Raw genomic sequence first — 19,273 nt, forward strand, 5'->3', positions numbered from 1 at the left:
CCGGCTGCAGGTCCGCCTGGGCCAGACGCGCGATCGCAGGCTGAGGGTGCGTGGTCGCCGGCCCGGTCTCCGCAGTCCCCGCCGAGCCCCCGACCCTCCTGGCCGCCCCCCTCGCCTTACCTCGTCGCCATGCGCCTCCGCCGCCTACCGCTGTTCCCGGGCCTGGCGCTGCTCCTCGCCGCGGCCCGCCTCGCTGTTGCCTCCGATGTGCTGGAACTCACGGACGACAACTTCGAGAGTCGCATCACCGACACGGGCTCTTCGGGCCTCATGCTGGTCGAGTTCTTCGCCCCCTGGTGAGGCCACTCAGCCGGGGCGTCAGAGGGGCGGCCGGGTGGGCAGGGGGCGAAGGCGCGGGAACGGTTGGGCCTACGCAGCGTCGGCGGCCTCCATCATTCCGGAGAGCACGGCTGCGGCCGGCAGGTTTTCCGCCCACGGAGACCCGAGCTGCCTGGCCGAGAGCGGAGACGTCGGTGCTGATCCTCCTGGAAGCGAGAGCCGAGAAGGAGAAAGCGAAGGCCCCTCTCGCGCAGGGCCACATCCTTACCTCGGTGCTCCTGCCGCACTTCCTATTTGCAGAGGGTTTAACCACCCCCTCCCCCTCCACCCAGCTTCGATGGTATCTTTAGAGTTTCTGCGTGAGTCAGTGCTACTGTTTTCCATTCTACAGACTAGGCTTCGCGATACCTTATATTGAAAGCTAACGTTTCGTCAAATCCTGAGGCCCTGGGCCCCCAGGGTACTTCCTTTCTTCTTGCCCCAAGCAGCCGTTGGTATCTAGCCAAGGTCACTCAAGTGGCTGCAGAATGGTCACTTGTGCCTTCTTAAGGCAGGCAGTTATTGTGTCCATCGCCTGGTGCACACTTTATTCGTTCAACTGATGCTTCTCAGCACCAGCAGAATTCAGTTAGAAAGAATAGATGAACAGATTAATTCCACCAGAAGCTGTCTAAATGGTCAGTTTCAGTTAGGATTTCTGGAAAGTGCCAAAGAAGACCCCAATGAGAAAGTAAGCAGTGTTGGAGAAATACTGCACCTAAGGGTGACTTTACTAGGGTGTAAGTTCCTTAGGATACAACTGACTGGGGGTGGGGGTGGGGAGAGAGCAAATAGAATTTCTGGCCCAGGAAACCTGAATGTCGGCTTTTTTTTTTTTACCCCCAAGATATTTATCATAGCAAACAATGATTATCTTAACGCTGGGGACGGCTCAATATAACCATGCTAATTACAGTACTTAATTTTTCTCCTGCCACAGTGACCCTTAATTAAAAACTTTGTATTCAGAAGTCTAAGGAAAAGAAAGTTAGTGGATAACTTGCATTTACTTCTGTCAGTAACTCTGGTCTTCACTCTACAGGGGCTCAGCCGACTTGAGGGTACACTAGAAGTCCTGTAATGAAGACCACCCGAACCAGAGGGTGTGCTTATTTAGCAACACGTTTTCAACTTCTGATAGACTTGCATCTAGGGCGTTCCCATGACTAACTGGGAGTGCTGATTACACATCATAGGTGGTCTTTATACATCTCTAGAACTCCCATTCTCTCAGAAACAACTGGTCCCAATCACATAACAATGCTGTTGACTTTGAGGGGGTGTTCCTATAGTTAGAATGGCCATATGGAGCTGTATCAAAACTGGGAGGTGCCTCTGTGACTACAGGGGTGAATGTGAAGTGAATTGCTGGAGAATTGTGGGCTATCAGACAGTTTAAAGCAGATTTTTATTTTTACAATTGAGGTGTTCTGTGCTACTTTATGGGCTTCCCTGGGGGCGCTAGTGGTAAAGAACCGGCCTGCCAATGCAGGAGATACGAGAGACTCAGGTTCGATCCCTGGGTCAGGGAGATTCCCTGGAGGAGGGCATGGCAACCCACTCCAGTATTCTTGCCTGGAGAATCCCTTGGACAGAGGAGCCTGGCGGGCTACAGTCCATGGGGTTGCACAGAGTGGGACACCACCGAAGAGACTCCACACTCATGCACATGCTACTTTAAATTGTTGTATGTGCTTCGCTAAGAACTGCATGGCCCATCGTGCCCTAAACTGTCCCTAAAGTTGGGTGGACCTCTGCTATGGTGTCACCTTTTAACTGGTCTGGAAGGTAGAGTCATCCTCCACAATGCCTACAGGAAGGATCAGTTTGCTGAATGAGTAATTTGAAATCAAGGAAGTCTCCTGTTGATGATGTCCTTATTTCTTCACATTCAGCTATTTTTATTTATTAATATTTTAGCTGAAAATATTTTCCAGCTGCTATTATTCCTTTGTACTCTTGTTACACGTGAGATAGGAAAAGTTAAAGAAGCCTTGTTAAGAGTAAAATGGACCTGTTTTGAGCAAGTTGTTTTTCTCATTTGTCTTAGGGTATTTTTTCCACTTTCGTTTTACAAGTGAAAGTGACAGATTTCTTTGCAGCTGATTCTGTAGCCTATTGTTTCCATTATGAAGTCATCATCTATGTAATTTGGAAGAATGGGAGTATCTGAATTTCTGGGGGAATAAATAGAACTATTTAAATGTGATAATTTTTGAAAATTATTGGTCAGTGTGAAGTTTTAAGTCTTCAGCATCTGCGTGTGTTATAGGTTTGTGCCCTGTCCTCTGGGGCAGTAGTATTAATGATACTTGCTACTGTGTTTATAGATATAGAAAAAGATAGCATGAAGTGGAACAGTTAATATTTTTCTTACACATACTGATTTCTTTCCTTGGAATTCCCTTCCCCTCTCCCACCCCCATTTGGTCTTTTCAATAAGATTTAGCTCAATAGTTAACTTCTTGCTTCTCTGGACCACTAACTGGTTGCTCCCTCTATTGGGACCTATTGATACTATCTATCACCCCTGCCAGACTGATGTTTCTGCAGGGTTAGGACTGTATCAGTTTTTCTTCTGTCAAAAGCTAAAATAGCATATGGCACATTGCAGTCATGAAGTAATGATTGTTGGGTGAATATATGTTGGGATTCCTTAAACTACCTGGATTAGTTGCTAGGTAGCATCCCTGGTGGAGAAGGAAATGGCAACCCACTCCAGTGTTCTTGCCTGGAGAATCCCAGGGACGGAAGAGCCTGGTGGGCTGCCGTCTATGGGGTCGCACAGAGTCGGACTGAAGCGACTTAGCAGCAGCAGCAGCAGCATCCCTGAAGGGGAATGGGATTATTTGTGTTTCAGTATTATCCAGTAGTAGGTGAAAGAAGTAGTGGTAAAATTTGATGATCACCTTCAAAATCCACCTAAATTCCATTCCTGATGAATTTTAAAGAGGCAGTCTCCTCCATTGGAACTTGTCAGACAGGTCCTCCTGTTGGGTATTTGATGATATTGTGAATAGTGGCAGTGCTTAAGGTTTTTAGTCCCAGCCCAGTCCCTCTGATTATCTCCTGCGTTCCCAGAGGAATCATTCAGTAAGCCCCAGGGGGGTGCCTCACCACAAGGTTTTGGGTTTTTTTTTTAATGCTTAATTGACATTTTGTATATGCATCTGTGTTGAGACCCACTGGTCTGGCCTAATTATTTTATGCTATTTTTTCTCTTCAGATGTTTAAAGGTAGCTGAAGTGAAACTGTTCAGAAATCTGTTGCCTCAGTCTTTTTGGACAATTACTACATATGTATTCAACAGAAATCTCTTAATACATATAACACATTTACTGTCTCTTATTAAAAAAAAAGCCCTTCATAGTTCTCTTGAATGAATCATTCTTACTAGTAATTTTACTTTTGCTCTACTATTCCCTTCTCTAAAATACCCTATCCTGTCCTGTGTGAAGCCTTATATCTTTAAGACCCAGATCAGTTCTTTAATACACATTCATTTTTAACCTTTGCACCTGTATTCCCAGAAGCCTAGGTTTCTCAGCTAATTTGGTTATTTTATTAAATCAATTGGAATTTGTGTATTTTTGTTACAACCCACGTGCATGAATTTTTTAATATATTATGGAATACAGAGGATATAATGAGTAATACCATACTTTATGTCTCACAAAGAGAAATGCTACCACTGAAACCATGACGGGATTGCAAGACATATCCCAGTTTCTGATGTTCTGATTCAGTAAAATGTGCGTCCGTGAAATACAGCATAAGGAATACCATTAATTCACCACCCGCCCAGTCTAAAAAATAAAGTGAATACAGTTGAAGTCGCCTGTGTGCCCTTTCCCCATGTTACACACTCCCTTGTCCTGAATTTGGTTTTTATCATTTGGTTCTTCTATACTTTTAGTAGATATGTCTGTGACCCAAGTTCAGTTCAGTCAGTCAGTCTTGTCTGACTCTTCGCAACACCATGGACTGCAGCACGCCAGGCTTTCCTGTCCTTCACCAACTCCCGGAGCTTCCTCAAACTCATGTCCATCGAGTTGGTGATGCCATCCAACCATCTCATTCTCTGTCGTCCCTTCTGCCTTCAATCTTTCCTAGCATCAGGTTCTTTTCCAGTGAGTCAGTTCTTTGCATCAGGTGGTCAAAAAGTGTTGGAGCTTCATCTTCAGTATCAGTCATTCCAGTGAATATTCAGGGTTGATGTCCTTGCAGTCCAAGGGACTCTGCAAGAGTCTTCTCCAACACCACAGTTCAAAAGCATCAATTATTCAGCGACCCTAAGCAACATCTAATGTTATAGTTTGTTTTTAATATTACTCTTTTTTCTATGTCAGCTTTCTAATGATTATTTTTGAGTAGGACTTCTATGGACCTTGAAGAATATAAATTATTTTGTTTTAAACAAGTTTTGGGGGGCAAAATGTTTCAGAGTTACTTATTCATCCATTACTAAATAAAATATGTGACTTTTGGCTGTGAAATATATCAGCTCAAATTTCTTCCTTGTTTCCTTATGTTTTCTAATTCTATTTTTGCTGTCTGTGGGGAGGTTGAAGAACTACGCACCTTCTCTAAGGGCTCCCTCTGCAACCTGTTGGTTTTTGAAGAGATGATACATAGTGGGGCTAGCTGTGTACTGATGTACTCCTCCCCACGTTGGAAGTACAGTGTGCCTGAGGGATGGGTAGGACTTCTGGGCAGAGGAGCAGGTGTTATGATGGCCCTCTGGGAAAATACTCTAATTGACATAATGCTTTATCCTCATCAGCTGTTTTAGTCAGGTGAACTCTGTAGCCATAAAAATCAGGCTTGCTTCTTAGATACATCTCTTAAATTCTTTCCCATTATAGGTTATTACAAGATATTGAATATAGTTTGCTGTGCTATATGGTAAGCCCTTGTTTACTATATAGTATTGTGTATATGTTACTTCCAGACTCCCAGTTTATCCCCCCACCCCCATTGCACTTTTAATTGAGAAGATAGATGCTGTTCTGGACTGAGTCAGTCCTGTAGAGTAGATCACAGGCTTGAGATAATAGTACCTTTACTTCTGAGAGATCTGATTAACCTTATCAGGACTGGATTTTGTTCAGGTGATGTGTTTTCTTTTGGAAGCAGCTAATAGTCAAAAGTAGTAGGATAATTTGAAGTCCTTCCTAGAGAAACAAAATTAACAAACTTATAGGATATAAGTTTTTCTTTAATATATTTACATAGGTGTGGACACTGCAAAAAGCTTGCCCCAGAGTATGAAGCTGCAGCTACCAGATTAAAAGGAATAGTCCCATTAGCAAAGGTGAGTATAGGCAAATTCTTCATTAAAGGAAACAAAAGTATTCTAAATAGTTATTGGTTAACAATTAACATTGATTTTCTTTGTTCATACTTGCTAAGAAGAGAGAAAATGGGGTTCTGGGCAAATACACGACTGACTATTGATTATGGGTTTGAAAGATTAAAAGTGGTAAAACTAAGGGAAATACTGGCATATGAAAAAAGTAAGATATATGGTAAATAAGAATTAAGGGGCAAATATGGAAAGTAAAATTACAGTAGACAAGGTTAGAGGAAAATTATCGTTGAGTAAATGAGTTCCCTAAATTACTATACGCTAGTCACAGTGATGGGAATAGGAAGATGACAAGAGGATGTTAAGTGAGTAATTGGTCAACTGTAAACTTAGTATTTGCTTTTACAGTCAAAGTAATGCTTCCAGAATTTTGTCATTGTTGTGTCGCAGACTCCTAGTTGCTCCAGTCTAAAAGTTCATATCTTACCAGCCTCAAGTAAATAATTCATACCTATATGGGACTGTTTTTGAAAACTGATATATATATATATATATTTTTTTTTTAAATTTATTACTTTGGCTGCACTGGGTTTTAGTTGCAGCATGTGGGATCTAGTTCCCTGATGAGGGATCAAGCCCTGGCCCCCAGCATTGGGAGCATGGACTCTTAGCCACTGGATGACCAGGGAATTCCTGAAAGCTACCTTTAATCCTGATGTTCTATGGCAACTTGCCATAGGAAAAAAAAGAGTTCAGTGCTCGCTTCGGCAGTACATATACTAAAATTGGAACGATACAGAGAAAGATTAAATGACCCTTGCGCAAGGATGACACCCAGATTCGTGAAGCTTCCGTATTTGTTTACATTACCATATGTAAAATAGATAGCCAACAGGCATTTGCTGTTTGGCTCAGGAAACTCAAACCAGGGGCTCTGCATCAACCTAAAGGGGTGGGATGGGGAGGGAGATGGGAGGGAGTTTCAAAGGGGAGGGGATATATGTATATACCCATGGCTGATTCCCCTTTGTAGCTCAGACGGTAAAGCGTCTGCCTACAGTGCGGGAGACCCGAGTTCAATCCCTGAGTCGGGAAGATCCCCTGGAGAAGGAAATGGCAACCCACTCCAGTATTCTTGCCTGGAAAATCCCATGGACTGAGAAGCCTGGTGGGCTACAGTCCATGGGGTCGCAAGGAGCCGAACACGACTGAGCGACTTCACTTTCACTTTTATGGCTGATTCACGTTGAGGTTTGACAGAAAACAGCAAAATTCTGTAAAGCAACTATCCTTCAATAAAAAATAAACTAATTTAAAAAAGAAAGAGTTTCCGTCATGACTTTGTTCCTGCCTCATGTAGCTGTAGCCTACATTACTGTAGATACATTACTTTTCTGAACTTCAGTTTATGTTAAGGCATTGGGATCATGCCTCAGAATCTTGTGTAGATTAAATGAGGTAATACATGGAAAGTGCTGCCCACATTACCTTGCTTGGACTAAGTGGCTAAATAAATGGAAAATTGTTTTTTGTCTTCCTGGTAGGTCTCACCAGATCTGTCTGTCATGTTATAGTTTAGCCCAGATTCAGACTAGCTCAGGGAACTTGTTTAAATATCAGTACCTTTGCTAATAACCATTTGTAACTTGCTAAATCAAATTATACCCCACCTGATGGTTATATATCAATCCATACATCCCATTGATGATAATCATTATCAAAGCAAGCCACTGTTACTAATTTAAGTGATTTATTTCTCTCATATTCTGAGGGACGGGGAAAGGGTGGAAAACATTGCTTTAGACAATAGAGACTCCCAGGGTAGAATTTAAATAGTCATGTGTGCATTTTGTATGAGGCCTAGGAATCTAAATTTTAGAGTTCCTGTTAGGTGGTTCTGATGTAACTAGACCAGCACCAGTCTGCCTTTAAAATCTAGTGTTCTGTGGGGTGTGTGTCAGGAATTGCTTGATATTTTGGTTTGACCGCTCTTCGTGTTTTGGGAATGTGGGAAAGCCTGCAGCAGACTCTGGGATAACAAGTGGCTCACGTGTTTGCGTCTTCAGGTGGACTGTACTGCCAACACAAACACTTGTAATAAGTATGGAGTGAGCGGGTACCCCACCCTGAAGATCTTCAGAGATGGTGAGGAGTCGGGGGCCTACGATGGGCCCAGGACTGCCGGTAAGGACCCTGAGTTACGTCCTGGAAACTGTAACTGTTTGGGTCCTCTGTTCTTTGTAGTGGAAACTTGACATTTTCTATACAACATATTTAAAAATTCCTCATCTAGGAGGTCAGTGTGGACACTTGACAAAAGACTTCTCTAACTGAACAGATTATGTAAGTAATATAGAAAATACTTGAGGTTGATTTATAAGGTTTACCAGGCATTTTCTTATTTGACAAATATTTATTGAGTACTGACTGTGCCAGATCCTGAAGTATGGTGCCCAGAATTTATTGATGAATAAAGCAGCCACGGTTCTCACTTTTGTGATGCTCAGATTCTGGGCAATGAAGGCAGCACTCATACGTAGCACCATGTGCACCACATAAAATATACACAGCACTACATAAAATATACATACGTAGATAACCACATCACGTCCATTAGGATAACTACTACTAAAAAAGAAAAGAACAAGTGTTGGCAAGGATGTGGCGAAATTTGAACTCTTGTGCAATGGTGATGTGAACTTGACATAAAATAATGCATGCAGCCACTGTGGAAAACAGCACAGCGGTTCCTAAAAAAAGTAAAAATAGAATTACTGTATGATCCACCAGTTCCACTTCTGAGTATATACTTAAAAGAATTAAAAGAGTCTGGAAGAATTATATATAAATTGTACATAATACAATGGAATATTATTCAACCTTAAAAAGTTAGTTCTGATGTGCTGTGACATGGGTGAACTGTGAAGACATGCTCAGTGAGATAAGCCAGTCACAAAAAGACAAAACTATGTCATTCCACTTCTATGAAGTTCCTTGAGTGGTCAGCTTCCTAGAGACAAAGTAGAATGTGCTTCACAAGGGTGGTGGGGAGTTGTTTATAATGAAGAGAGTTTCAGTTTTGCAAGATGAAAGCGATTCATTTCTGCAGTCTGGAAATTAGTTGAACAACGGTGTGGACGTACTTGATGCCACAGAAATATGTACTTTAAAATGGTTAAGATGGCAAATTTTATGCTATGTATATTTTACCACAATTTAAAAAGTGTGTATGCTGTATTATTATACACATAAATAATCTATATGGATAAGATAAATTCAGTTAGTTATAAGAGCATTAAAAAGGAGAAAAATAAAACTGTATGATATGATAGTGATTGGGGGTGGAATACCACATTATTATAAGGGTGATTAGGGAGGTAACCTTTGAGCTGAATGCTAGGAAGGAGCTCGCCATGAGAATATGTGGACCAAAGCTTTCCAGGCAGAGGGAAAACAGGTGCAAAAAGACCCTAAGACGTCACTGAGCTTGATGTGTTCAAGGGACAGAAGGACCTTGTGGCTGGAATATAATTAGCAAGGATGACAGGAGAGGTTTAGGAGGTAAGTGGTCTGGCCCCATTGTTAGGGCCCATAATGGATGAGAAAATATATTTTGGACAGTTTTATCTTGAGTCTTAACAATTAACTGGGCATATTTTACCTTTTTATGATGAAAAACTAAGAGGAAGGTTCGCTCAGTTTGGGCATTTTAGGTGACGTGGGATTTTTTCAGCATGTATGATTGTTACTTGTACACAAAGCTCTACATACCATGGCCCCTGCCTAACTCTGACGTTTAATTAATTTGTTGGCTGTGCTGGATCTTAGTTGCTACTCGTGGACTTCTGAGTTACAGGATGCATGCGGGATCTCATTCCCCAACCAGGGATCAAACTCCCTGCATTGGGAGCCAGAGTCTTACCCACTGCACTACCAGGAAAGTCCCACTGTCTGATATTTTAAATTGCTTACTTATTTGGGGATTTAGTTGGAGATTTACTTATATTGTAAGCTTCAGGAGATCAGTAATAAACTGGTTGCTCAGCACTCCCACTATACCTCTCAGAATTTTAAATACTCAGGAAGAAAAGTAACACTTTTCATCGTACCCCTGAGGTAAAGTTCTTTATAGTAATTTATATGGTGATATAGTAATTACTGTCCCCTTGCAGGCCAAACAAATGTGACCTGATTGAGTGTACCTATTTTTAGAATGTATTCCTTTACCTTCTGCTTGCTGCACACAGGCTTTCTCTGCCTAGTGCTGGGGTGCCTCTCCAGCACAGGGGCTCGGTAGCTGCGGCTCTTGGCCCCCAGGCATGCAGGCTTCAGTAGTTGTGGGGCATGGGCTTAGTTGCTTCTCAGCATGTGGGATCTTCCCGGACAAGAAACCAAACCCTTGTCCCCTGCATTGGCAGGTGGATTCTTACCCACTCTACCCCCAGAAGATGACATTTTGAATGAAGACCTAAAGGAAGAAGTGAGGAAGGAAGCCAGGTGGTTATCTGAAAGACCGAAGCAGGGAACAGAATGCACAAGGGCATCATTTATGTGGTTGTAAACACTTTACTACAGTACTGGTAGGGATATAAATAAGTACCGTCTCATTGGGAGCCAGTTAAACAGTTATAAATGTATGTACTTTTTTTGACCCAGTGAATCCACTTTTAGGAAGTTACCGCACTCAATCATGTGTAAAAGGACATTAGTACAAGGTTGTTTATGGTAGTATCATAGCAGCAAGGAATTGGAAACAAATGTTCATCAATTGTGGCTGGTTAAATAAATTATATTACATCCATACAGTGAAATACTATGTGGCAATAAAGAGATTGAGATAACTCTTTATGTTTACTGACGTAATTATCTCTAAATTGTGTTAAATGGCAAAAACAAAATACAGAACAGCGTATGTGTATGCTGCCTTTAGAGGAGCAAAGAAAATATGTCTGGAGGGATATATAAAAAACTGACATGTTATCCTACAGGGAGGAAACTGGGTAACTAGGGACAGGAAGAAAATGTCATTGGGTATGTTTTATAACTTTTCCAACTTTAAATCATGTGAATGGTTGGTTACCTTTCAAAAATTATAAATTTGTGTTGCTATAATCTTTCATCTTGTCTTTTAAGATGGAATTGTCAGCCACCTGAAGAAACAGGCTGGACCAGCTTCAGTTCCTCTTAAGACTGAGGAAGAATTTGAAAAGTTCATTAATGATAAAGATGCTTCTGTGGTGGGTAAGTAGCAAATTTGATTGTGCCACAAAATCATCAACATGGTTTCAAAAGTCTGAGTAAACAATCAACTTAAAACTGTTTACGAAACCTTATGGGCAGTTAAAAGACAACTCGAAGAACTAGGTCAGCGTTACTATTAATGTAATATGGGGGAAAAGTGTTTTTTTATTTGAGTGGCTTGGTATTCTTACAGATGTAAAGATTTAATGTCAAAGAACTAAAATAGGAATAGCTTTAGTTTTTCCTGTTCTTAAACTCCTGAGATTTAACTCAAATAATAAGACTGAAAATGGGGCTTTAAAGGGGGAGGGTAAAAAAATAAAATAAAGGGGGAGGGTATAGGTAAATGATAAACCTCTGTAGCTGCTATTTTCATAGTTGTAGAAGAATTTACAATTAAGATTGAATTGCTGGCATTTGTATTTTTACAGTAATCTTTGCTTTTCCAGATGTTATCATATCTCATTATTTTTGAAATAACTTGAGCCAATTAAACAAGTTCTACATCTTGAGTGTTCTTTGTTTTGTTTTAAATGTAATGTATAATACATTTGACTTAAAAATAAATTTAAACATACAGTTTTGTGCTTCTCTTGATCTCGTTATTGTAATAAAACTGACTTTCTGGCAGTAGAGGATGATTTATCATTTAAGTTTGACTAAAAGTCCCTTCTTAGCCGGATTTTATTCATTCTGTGTATGTATGTGTGTTTTATTTATTTAGGCTGTTCTCCATCTTTGTTGCTATGCAGACTTTTCTCTAGTTTTTTCTCTAGTTGCAGGGGCTACTCTTTGGTTGCATGAAAGGATTTCTCATTGCAATGTCTTCTCTTGCTGCAGAGCATGGGGTCTAGGGCACTTGGGCTTTAGTAGTTACAGTTCTCGGGCTCCAAAGTGCAGGCTCAGTAATTGTGGTGTGCAGGCCTAGCCTCTCTGCGACATGTGGGATCTTCCTGGCTCAAGAATCGAACCCATTTCACCTGCATTGTAGTTGGATTTTTTACCTCTTTGCCACCTGGGAAGCCCTGAGTCTGTATTTTTTGCAAGGAGTTAACCATAAGTAGACATTTAGTAAACATTTTACTAGATTTGAAGTTCTAAAGATATTAGACATAGAAAAAATATGGTGAATTAATTTACATTTTATTTTGACATACTGCCTTATTTACTCCTCTGACACCTAAAATAGTCCCTGAAACTCTAAGGAGTTAAGTAATATGCTCAAATTTTTCAACTGTGAAAACTAGAATTAAGACTTGAACCCTGACAAATTCTCTCCCCTCGGCTTCCTCAAGAATTTTTTTTTTTAAGGGTAGAGAAAGAATTCTTATCCTAAATATTTTGTCGAATATCCTCAGTAGTCATGGCAAAGCAGAACTGATCCTTCTTCCTATCTTGCTTTGCTTATCCATAATAAAGGATTTGAAGAATAGAGGAGTTTTAAAGTTTTGAATATGTCTCAGCACTTACTGTTTCTTCCTTGTGTTTGACATTTTCTGTATAGGTTTTTTCAAGGATTTATTCAGTGAAGCTCACTCTGAGTTTCTAAAAGCAGCCAGCAACTTGAGGGATAACTACCGGTTTGCACACACCAATATTGAATCTCTGGTGAACAAATATGATGATGATGGAGAGTAAGTAACTGAGTTGAATGCCCTTATAGATATGCATCTTGACCAAGTACTATTGTGTGAACTGGTGGTGTTTTTATTTTTTATTATTTTAAGATTATTTTTTAATCTTTTGGCCATGCCTCTTGGCATACGGCATCGTAGTTTCCTGATCAGGGATCGAACCCAGCCCCCTGCATTGGAAGGTGGAATCCTAACCACTGGACTGGACTGAACTGGTGGTTTTTAAGCCTAGTTTTTCCAAAAACTTTATTGAGTACCTATTAGGCAGTAAGCTAAGTTCTGGAAACTGTTGCTGCCCTTGAGGGGCATCTAGTAGCAGGAGGTAGTAAATATATTTAAAACTACAAGTGTCAGTGAGCATTACAGGTATTGCGATAGAAATTAGGCAGGGTACCAGAAGTACATAGGAGGGATCGGGAGTAGTATCAGGAAAAAAACAATTCATAGAGAAAGTGACTCTTGAGGTGTATCTTGAAAGATAAATTTTTCTGGGCAGGTTATGGTGGGGGATAAAGATTATTCCATGTAGAGCAGCAGGAGGGAAGGCCTCGAGATGTGAAATAACCTAGGTGTGTTGGAACCTGTGTTCCTGCTGGAGCATTGTTCATAGATGAGGTCGTCATGAAAGGTGAGGTTGGAGAGGTCAGCAGAGACCAAATTAGAGAAGACCTACGTGCCATACAGAAAAGTGTAGGTTTTATCTTTTAGACATTTGAGAGCCATTGAAAGGCTTTGAGCTAGAGAGTAATGTGATGAATTTTGTGTTTCAGAGGAAAAGTCACTGGCACTCATAGAGTGGAGGTTTGAAAGGGGAGGGATGGCAAGGCAGTCAAGAGAGTCTAAGGATGACGTACAAGGAGGTTAAGCTTTACATGCTATATATACATGGCAGAACTAGGGTGGAATCTTTGCAGCCAGAAGGTCTGACTGCAGAGTTGTTGGGCTTAGCCATGAGGCTCTACTGCTCATTACTCACACCACATATCAGCTTGTTAACCTTAGGTTTGTTCCCTGTGTCTGCCTCTCACACTTGCCGTTAAAGGTGGCGATCAGCCTCTGATCAGAAGTCTTATTTAGAAGACCTTATAAGAAGGGTGTCCTAAGGCCTTCATGTGTACCCCAATGCCATATCATCATTAAAGATCACATCTGGAACTGATTACAGTTTTTTCACAGTAGCTGCTCTGAAACTGGTAACACCGCTTTAAAAAATAAAAGTCTTAGATTTAGATTCTTGGTTGCCCAGCATGTTTGTATTAGGTCCTTTTTCACTGTGTAGTTTCCCTGTATGCTATGAAAATACCTGTGTTTTAAAATTGACATAAAGTTCATAGTTAATGTTGGAAGAGTTGAGAGGGGGCTGTAAGGACTTAAAGGTGCTGACACCTAGCCCAAAACAAGTGATATAACTGTATGGGTGTGATTAGTATGGAGAGGAGGAATGAATGAAGGAGAAGCAAAAGCAAGAGGCAAGATATTAATGGTTAGAATAGTGATATTTTCTGGGAATGTTTATTAGATGTGAATCTGTGACTCAGAACCAAATTGGGGTTCGGTGTTAGCTGAATAAAAGGCTAGAAAGTAAAGAAGGAATTTCCTTCAGATGTTCAGTGGGATGAGGAAAACTTGGCTTAGGGAGAGAAGCAAAGTAGTACCAGCAAGGGAAAATTACGTAAACTGGGTTTACTGGGATAGAGAAATCTAGAACCGAGAAATTTCTAATGAACTCAGCCTAAACATTATCTATAATCATAGAATTATACCTATAGAATTTCTATAACTGGAAGGGATCTTAACTATATTTTCTCTATTGAAGTAATTTTCTTACTGTATGGGAAAGTTGAATTTTCAAGGAGAGTGTCAGGGCAAGGTACCTTCCAATAAGAGCAAGTTCTGCTTTCTCTTATTTGTACATATTAGGGCTTTGGGGTAAGTTTTGTACTTTTTTCTATTGTTTTTAAAGGTTTGGAAATTGTCTACTCTAACCCCCTTTTGTACTGATGTAAAAGCTGAAGCCCAGAAGAATTAAACTGATGCGTGGCCCAAGATCTTTGAAGTTAGTTGGTAGAATAAGAATTAGAACTAAGGTCTCCTAACTTTCCAACCTAGGTTTATTAAAACCAATTATTACACTTGAGATTAGAGTGGTTAGCTCTTCAGTGTTGATGAGAGGGTCGTGTTGCCAGGGCTGGGGTCCCAGAAGAAAGTCCTTATGGGCTTAAGTGGTGACAGTAGAGGTGGCAGCAAGTGTAGGTAGTCTGAGCTTCAAACAATAAAAGATGGGAGATAGTTCTCTGTCTACCTACTAAGTTTTGTTGTTTTTTTAAGGGGTATCACCTTGTTTCGTCCTTCCCATCTGACGAGCAAGTTTGAAGACAAGACGGTGGCATATACAGAACAGAAAATGACCAGTGGGAAGATTAAAAGATTTATTCAGGAAAACATGTGAGTACATCTTTATACTTTTTTTTGGCATTTCTTGGCTTCATTTTAGTCTTTTTAAATCTTAGTTATTAAGCATACTATCAGCTACTTAATGTTAATTTCATAATATAGATAAAAACCTGCCAGATTTGATAATGGATTTTGTCATTTCAGTTTTGGTATCTGCCCTCACATGACAGAAGACAATAAAGATTTACTACAGAACAAGGATTTACTTATCGCTTACTATGATGTGGACTATGAAAAGAATGCTAAAGGTTCCAACTACTGGAGAAACAGGTAATAAGAATAATTTTTCACCTTTGTAGACAAGTTTACGCAGTACATAAACAGTTTCTTCTAACTATCCTGTTACCATGTGTGATCATTTGAAGCTATAAGGACAGATAAACTATTTCCAAAAACTATTGGGCATATCTTCCATAGGTGTTCCTTTGCCTTATGACACAGCTGATTCCTGCCCTCCCAGAAAAGATTCAAATGCCATCTGAAGTGTCCTTGTTGCCCATTGGCACCCTCAGTGCACTTTATCCTTAGAGATTTTCCTTTTGGGTTAGTTATTGATGCCTGCAGTATTTTGTATTATATAATATGGCAGCATTCAGTGGGAATGGATTGTTTGCTTGGATACCACCAGTTTGGCAGTGAAGTTCAGTAAGACTTTGGAGTACACCCTAATCCTATGTCAGTGCACAAGAACACAAGTTCAGACTGACCCCAGAGGGCTGCAGGGACTCTTAAATGTTGCTTTCTGCTTTCTCGCTGCTTGGTTTCAGAAGTGCTCTACTGTCCTGGTGTCCTCTTGGCGTAAATCTCCCTTGTTTCCCACAGAGTGATGATGGTGGCAAAGAAATTCCTGGATGCTGGAAAGAAACTCTATTTTGCTGTAGCCAGCCGCAAAACCTTTAGCCACGAACTTTCTGATTTTGGCTTGGAAAGCACTACTGGAGAGATTCCTGTTGTTGCTATCAGAACCGCAAAAGGAGAGAAGTTTGTCATGCAGGAGGAGTTCTCGTGAGTTAAAGTTAGCGTGGATTTGGGATTTGATTCTGCAAAGACACCATTAAAGCCTTTGACACTACTGAGGATGTATAAAGAAGAACATTGGAATGTGAAGCTAGGTTAAGACCCACGACTGTTGTTTTTCTCAATTAATTAGTTATAGATATTTTAAGGATCATGATTCTTAATGAATTTTGAAAAGCAAAAAGATTGGCAGCTTGGAATTCTTACGTGACTCTTTCCACCCTGCCATTAAATATAGTAAATAGACAACACTAGATAGCGTCTTCGAGACTGATGTAATTTCAGACCAAACCAGTCCCCTCCCATCCCTACAGAATGTCTTTTTTCTTGGAATACCACCTTGGCCTAAAGTAAACTCAGGAAATTGGAGACATCTTAAGACAAAACCAGACAGTTTTGACCATCCCCTTCTGAGACTTCAGGAGATTAAAACAAGAGAAAATTTTCCTGTGAGTGAAGCCAGTAAAACAAGATACCATAAATAGGCACTGTTCTCCAGAGCAACAAAGACAGACCTGGTTCTTTTGCAGAATTGAATTTCCAGAAGGACTGACGTGTTCTTTCTCTGGCCTTTCTAATCCCCAAAGTACACACTAGAAATACAAGAAGGTGGTGGCTTCTTACTCAGTCTGTAGTTCTGCATATTGAGAAATCAGGGCTCCCTCTTTTTTTTTTTTTTTAAACTTCCAGTTACTTCCTAGCATTGAAACTTAAGCTAAAACAGAAACAATTAAGCTAAAGTGGAAACTATTCTAAAAAATTGCCTTTAGTTCTCTCATTGGTGGGAGTATGTTAAGAAGCTCATCCTTGTCTTTCTAATATCAGGCGTGATGGCAAGGCTCTTGAGAGATTCCTGCAGGATTACTTTGACGGCAACCTGAAGAGATACCTGAAGTCTGAGCCTATCCCAGAGAGCAATGATGGGCCTGTAAAGGTGAAGTGCTCACAGTGTCCCCAAGCCTCTGCACAGCTGCCTCTCCTCACTTTTTTATTCCCAAAATGCTGGGTCTAAGTGAAGACGAGGTTGGCTGTTGAGTTTCTATTTGTGCTTAACCTCTCTCATCATAAATTAAGAGCTCATAATGCTTAATAGAGGCAGGAGAATTTTATGATATTTGTATCAGGGCTCGGTGACTCTTTGGGACAGAACAAGCTAACTGCTAAGAGCAGTTTTAAGATTGTTGCTGTGAGATTATTTTAAGGAAGAGTTGGGTAGCACTTGTTTCCTGTGACTTCTTCAACTTAGTCTGACAGGTGACAGACATGGGAGTGAGTTGCTTTCTGGGGAATGGTAATATCTTAATAAAGCCTGTAAGTGCAAGTTGGATTTCAATAATGTATTTTTCGGTGGCAGCACAACAAATTTGAGAGGGATTGAGTCCAGAAACAAATACAGCTCATGAATGTATTCAACTGGCCTTACCAACTAGAGAATCTTATGTGTTTTCCAGGTAGTGGTAGCAGAGAATTTTGATGAAATAGTGAACAATGAAAATAAAGATGTGCTGATTGAGTTTTATGCTCCTTGGTGTGGTCACTGTAAGAATCTGGAGCCTAAGTATAAAGAACTGGGAGAGAAGGTAAGTGTGAACTGTATTATAAAGTTGAATTTGAGTTGGAAATTAGCATTGGCTATTGATTAATAGTTACCCTAATTAGTTCAGAACTTAAGCACTGGTGGATTTTCGTTCAACTATCTCCTGTGATCTGTCTCCTGACTGCACCCTGAGCCTACTCGGTGCCTTAGCTACCTGCTTTAACTTTCCACTCCTCGGACTCAATCTAGATTATGATTAAAAAGTACCTTGGCTTCTGAATTTGGTAATGGCATATATGAATTCATTATATTTCCCCATCTTAAATCACTTGTTTTAGCTGATGTCTTACTTAGGCCAGGTAATTTTGCAGCTGTCTGTATATAGTCTTAATATGTAGGAACCAAGAGAGAAAAGGGAAGTTTATGGAAAGTTTGAAACTTGTGAAAGTATCACTACTCTTTCCATCTCAGCAGCAAAACCTATCCAGCCGTTAATGGTTTTAAGTCCTAAATTGACTGTGTCCGTCACTGAAAGCTTGAAACTCAAAGACCTAACCTTTTTATTAACAGCTCAGAAAAGATCCAAATATTGTCATAGCCAAGATGGATGCCACAGCCAACGATGTGCCTTCTCCATATGAAGTCAGAGGGTAAGTAGATTAAAAACTGTAGAAGTGTCTAGGCAATTGATAGGAAAAAATGAGCTTGTAAACCATTTCTGTATTGGGCATAGTTTGGAGAGTCCTCCTATTCCAGTTGAACACAGAACCACCAGTGCCTTCCTGGCTTAAAGTTTCTGCAGCATGGCCCCTCATGACTGCCCCAGACCTTGTGAGCCTTCGTATTCCTGTGTTCTAATAGGATGTAACCTCGTCACTGATGGACAATAGTATCTGGTCAGATTAGAAATCATGAAGAGAAGTTATTCATGGAAACAGTTATTATGGAAGTGTATGTTAGAGTTACTCTGAAATCTGAAATTCATCTTTTCTTCTTTTCCCAGTTTTCCTACCATCTACTTTTCTCCAGCCAACAAGAAGCAAAATCCAAAGAAATATGAAGTAAGTGCATTTTCTCATCTCCCCACACATACAGACACACACATACAGATCCAGTTCTTTAACTGAGTTTATATAACTGGAAACTCAACTCTCATGGTCCATATATGTGGTTGTTAATGTGCTTTTTAAAATACAAAAGGCTTCCTATTGGGCGGGGGGCAGGAAAATTGTGGATTTTTTAAAAGGTTAAATTTTCAGACTTATCTTTCTGTTTTCAGGGTGGCCGTGAATTAAGTGATTTTATTAGCTATCTAAAGCGAGAGGCTACAAACCCCCCTGTAATTCAAGAAGAAAAACCCAAGAAGAAGAAGAAGGCACAGGAGGATCTCTAAAGCAGCAGCCAAACATCATACCACTTTGTCAAAGGACTCTTCCACCAGAGATGGGAAAACCAATGGGGAGGACTGGGACCCGTATGGAATTACTGCCTCTCAGGGCTGAGAGGGCAGAATGGTTATAATCTGAATCCTGTTAAATTTTCTCTAAACTGTTTCTTAGCTGCACTGTTTATGAAAATACCAGAACCAGTTTATGTTTGTGGTTTTGGGAAAAATTATTTGTGTTGGGGGGGAATGTTGTGGGGGTGGGGGGAATTGAGTTGGGGGGTTATTTTCTAATTTTTTTTGTACATTTGGAACAGTGACAATAAATGCGCCCCCTTTATACTGTCTTTTCTCCATGAGGTGGGGAACCAAAGGTTCTC

At 40.5% G+C, this 19,273-nt stretch overlaps 1 protein-coding gene and 1 non-coding gene across 2 annotated transcripts; both read left to right on the forward strand.

Moving 5' to 3' along the window:
• Positions 1-5: 5 nt before the first annotated feature.
• PDIA3 (protein disulfide isomerase family A member 3) lies at positions 6-19,102 on the forward strand. Its single transcript, XM_061159269.1, has 13 exons — positions 6-296; positions 5,554-5,632; positions 7,693-7,810; positions 10,760-10,867; positions 12,372-12,501; positions 14,830-14,946; positions 15,100-15,225; positions 15,778-15,960; positions 16,798-16,906; positions 17,424-17,552; positions 18,080-18,159; positions 18,513-18,570; positions 18,789-19,102. Exons 1-13 carry the CDS (start codon positions 130-132, stop codon positions 18,900-18,902), a joined length of 1,518 nt encoding a protein of 505 aa, XP_061015252.1. The 5' UTR covers positions 6-129; the 3' UTR covers positions 18,903-19,102.
• LOC133068555 (U6 spliceosomal RNA) lies at positions 6,382-6,488 on the forward strand. Its single transcript, XR_009695533.1, has one exon. It is a non-coding gene; the product is annotated as a U6 spliceosomal RNA (small nuclear RNA).
• Positions 19,103-19,273: the final 171 nt, after the last annotated feature.

Source organism: Dama dama, chromosome 13, assembly GCF_033118175.1.
Source record: "Dama dama isolate Ldn47 chromosome 13, ASM3311817v1, whole genome shotgun sequence".
Classification (NCBI taxonomy): Eukaryota; Metazoa; Chordata; class Mammalia; order Artiodactyla; family Cervidae; genus Dama; species Dama dama.

Bases quoted from the DNA above. Each gene is read 5' to 3' on its own strand.
- PDIA3 (XM_061159269.1), top strand. From the start codon at position 130: ATGCGCCTCCGCCGCCTACCGCTGTTCCCGGGCCTGGCGCTGCTCCTC. The intron at 15,226-15,777 runs GTAATAAGAATA...TGTTTCCCACAG, and splicing joins TCCAACTACTGGAGAAACAG to AGTGATGATGGTGGCAAAGA. The intron at 18,571-18,788 runs GTAAGTGCATTT...TTCTGTTTTCAG, and splicing joins AAAATCCAAAGAAATATGAA to GGTGGCCGTGAATTAAGTGA.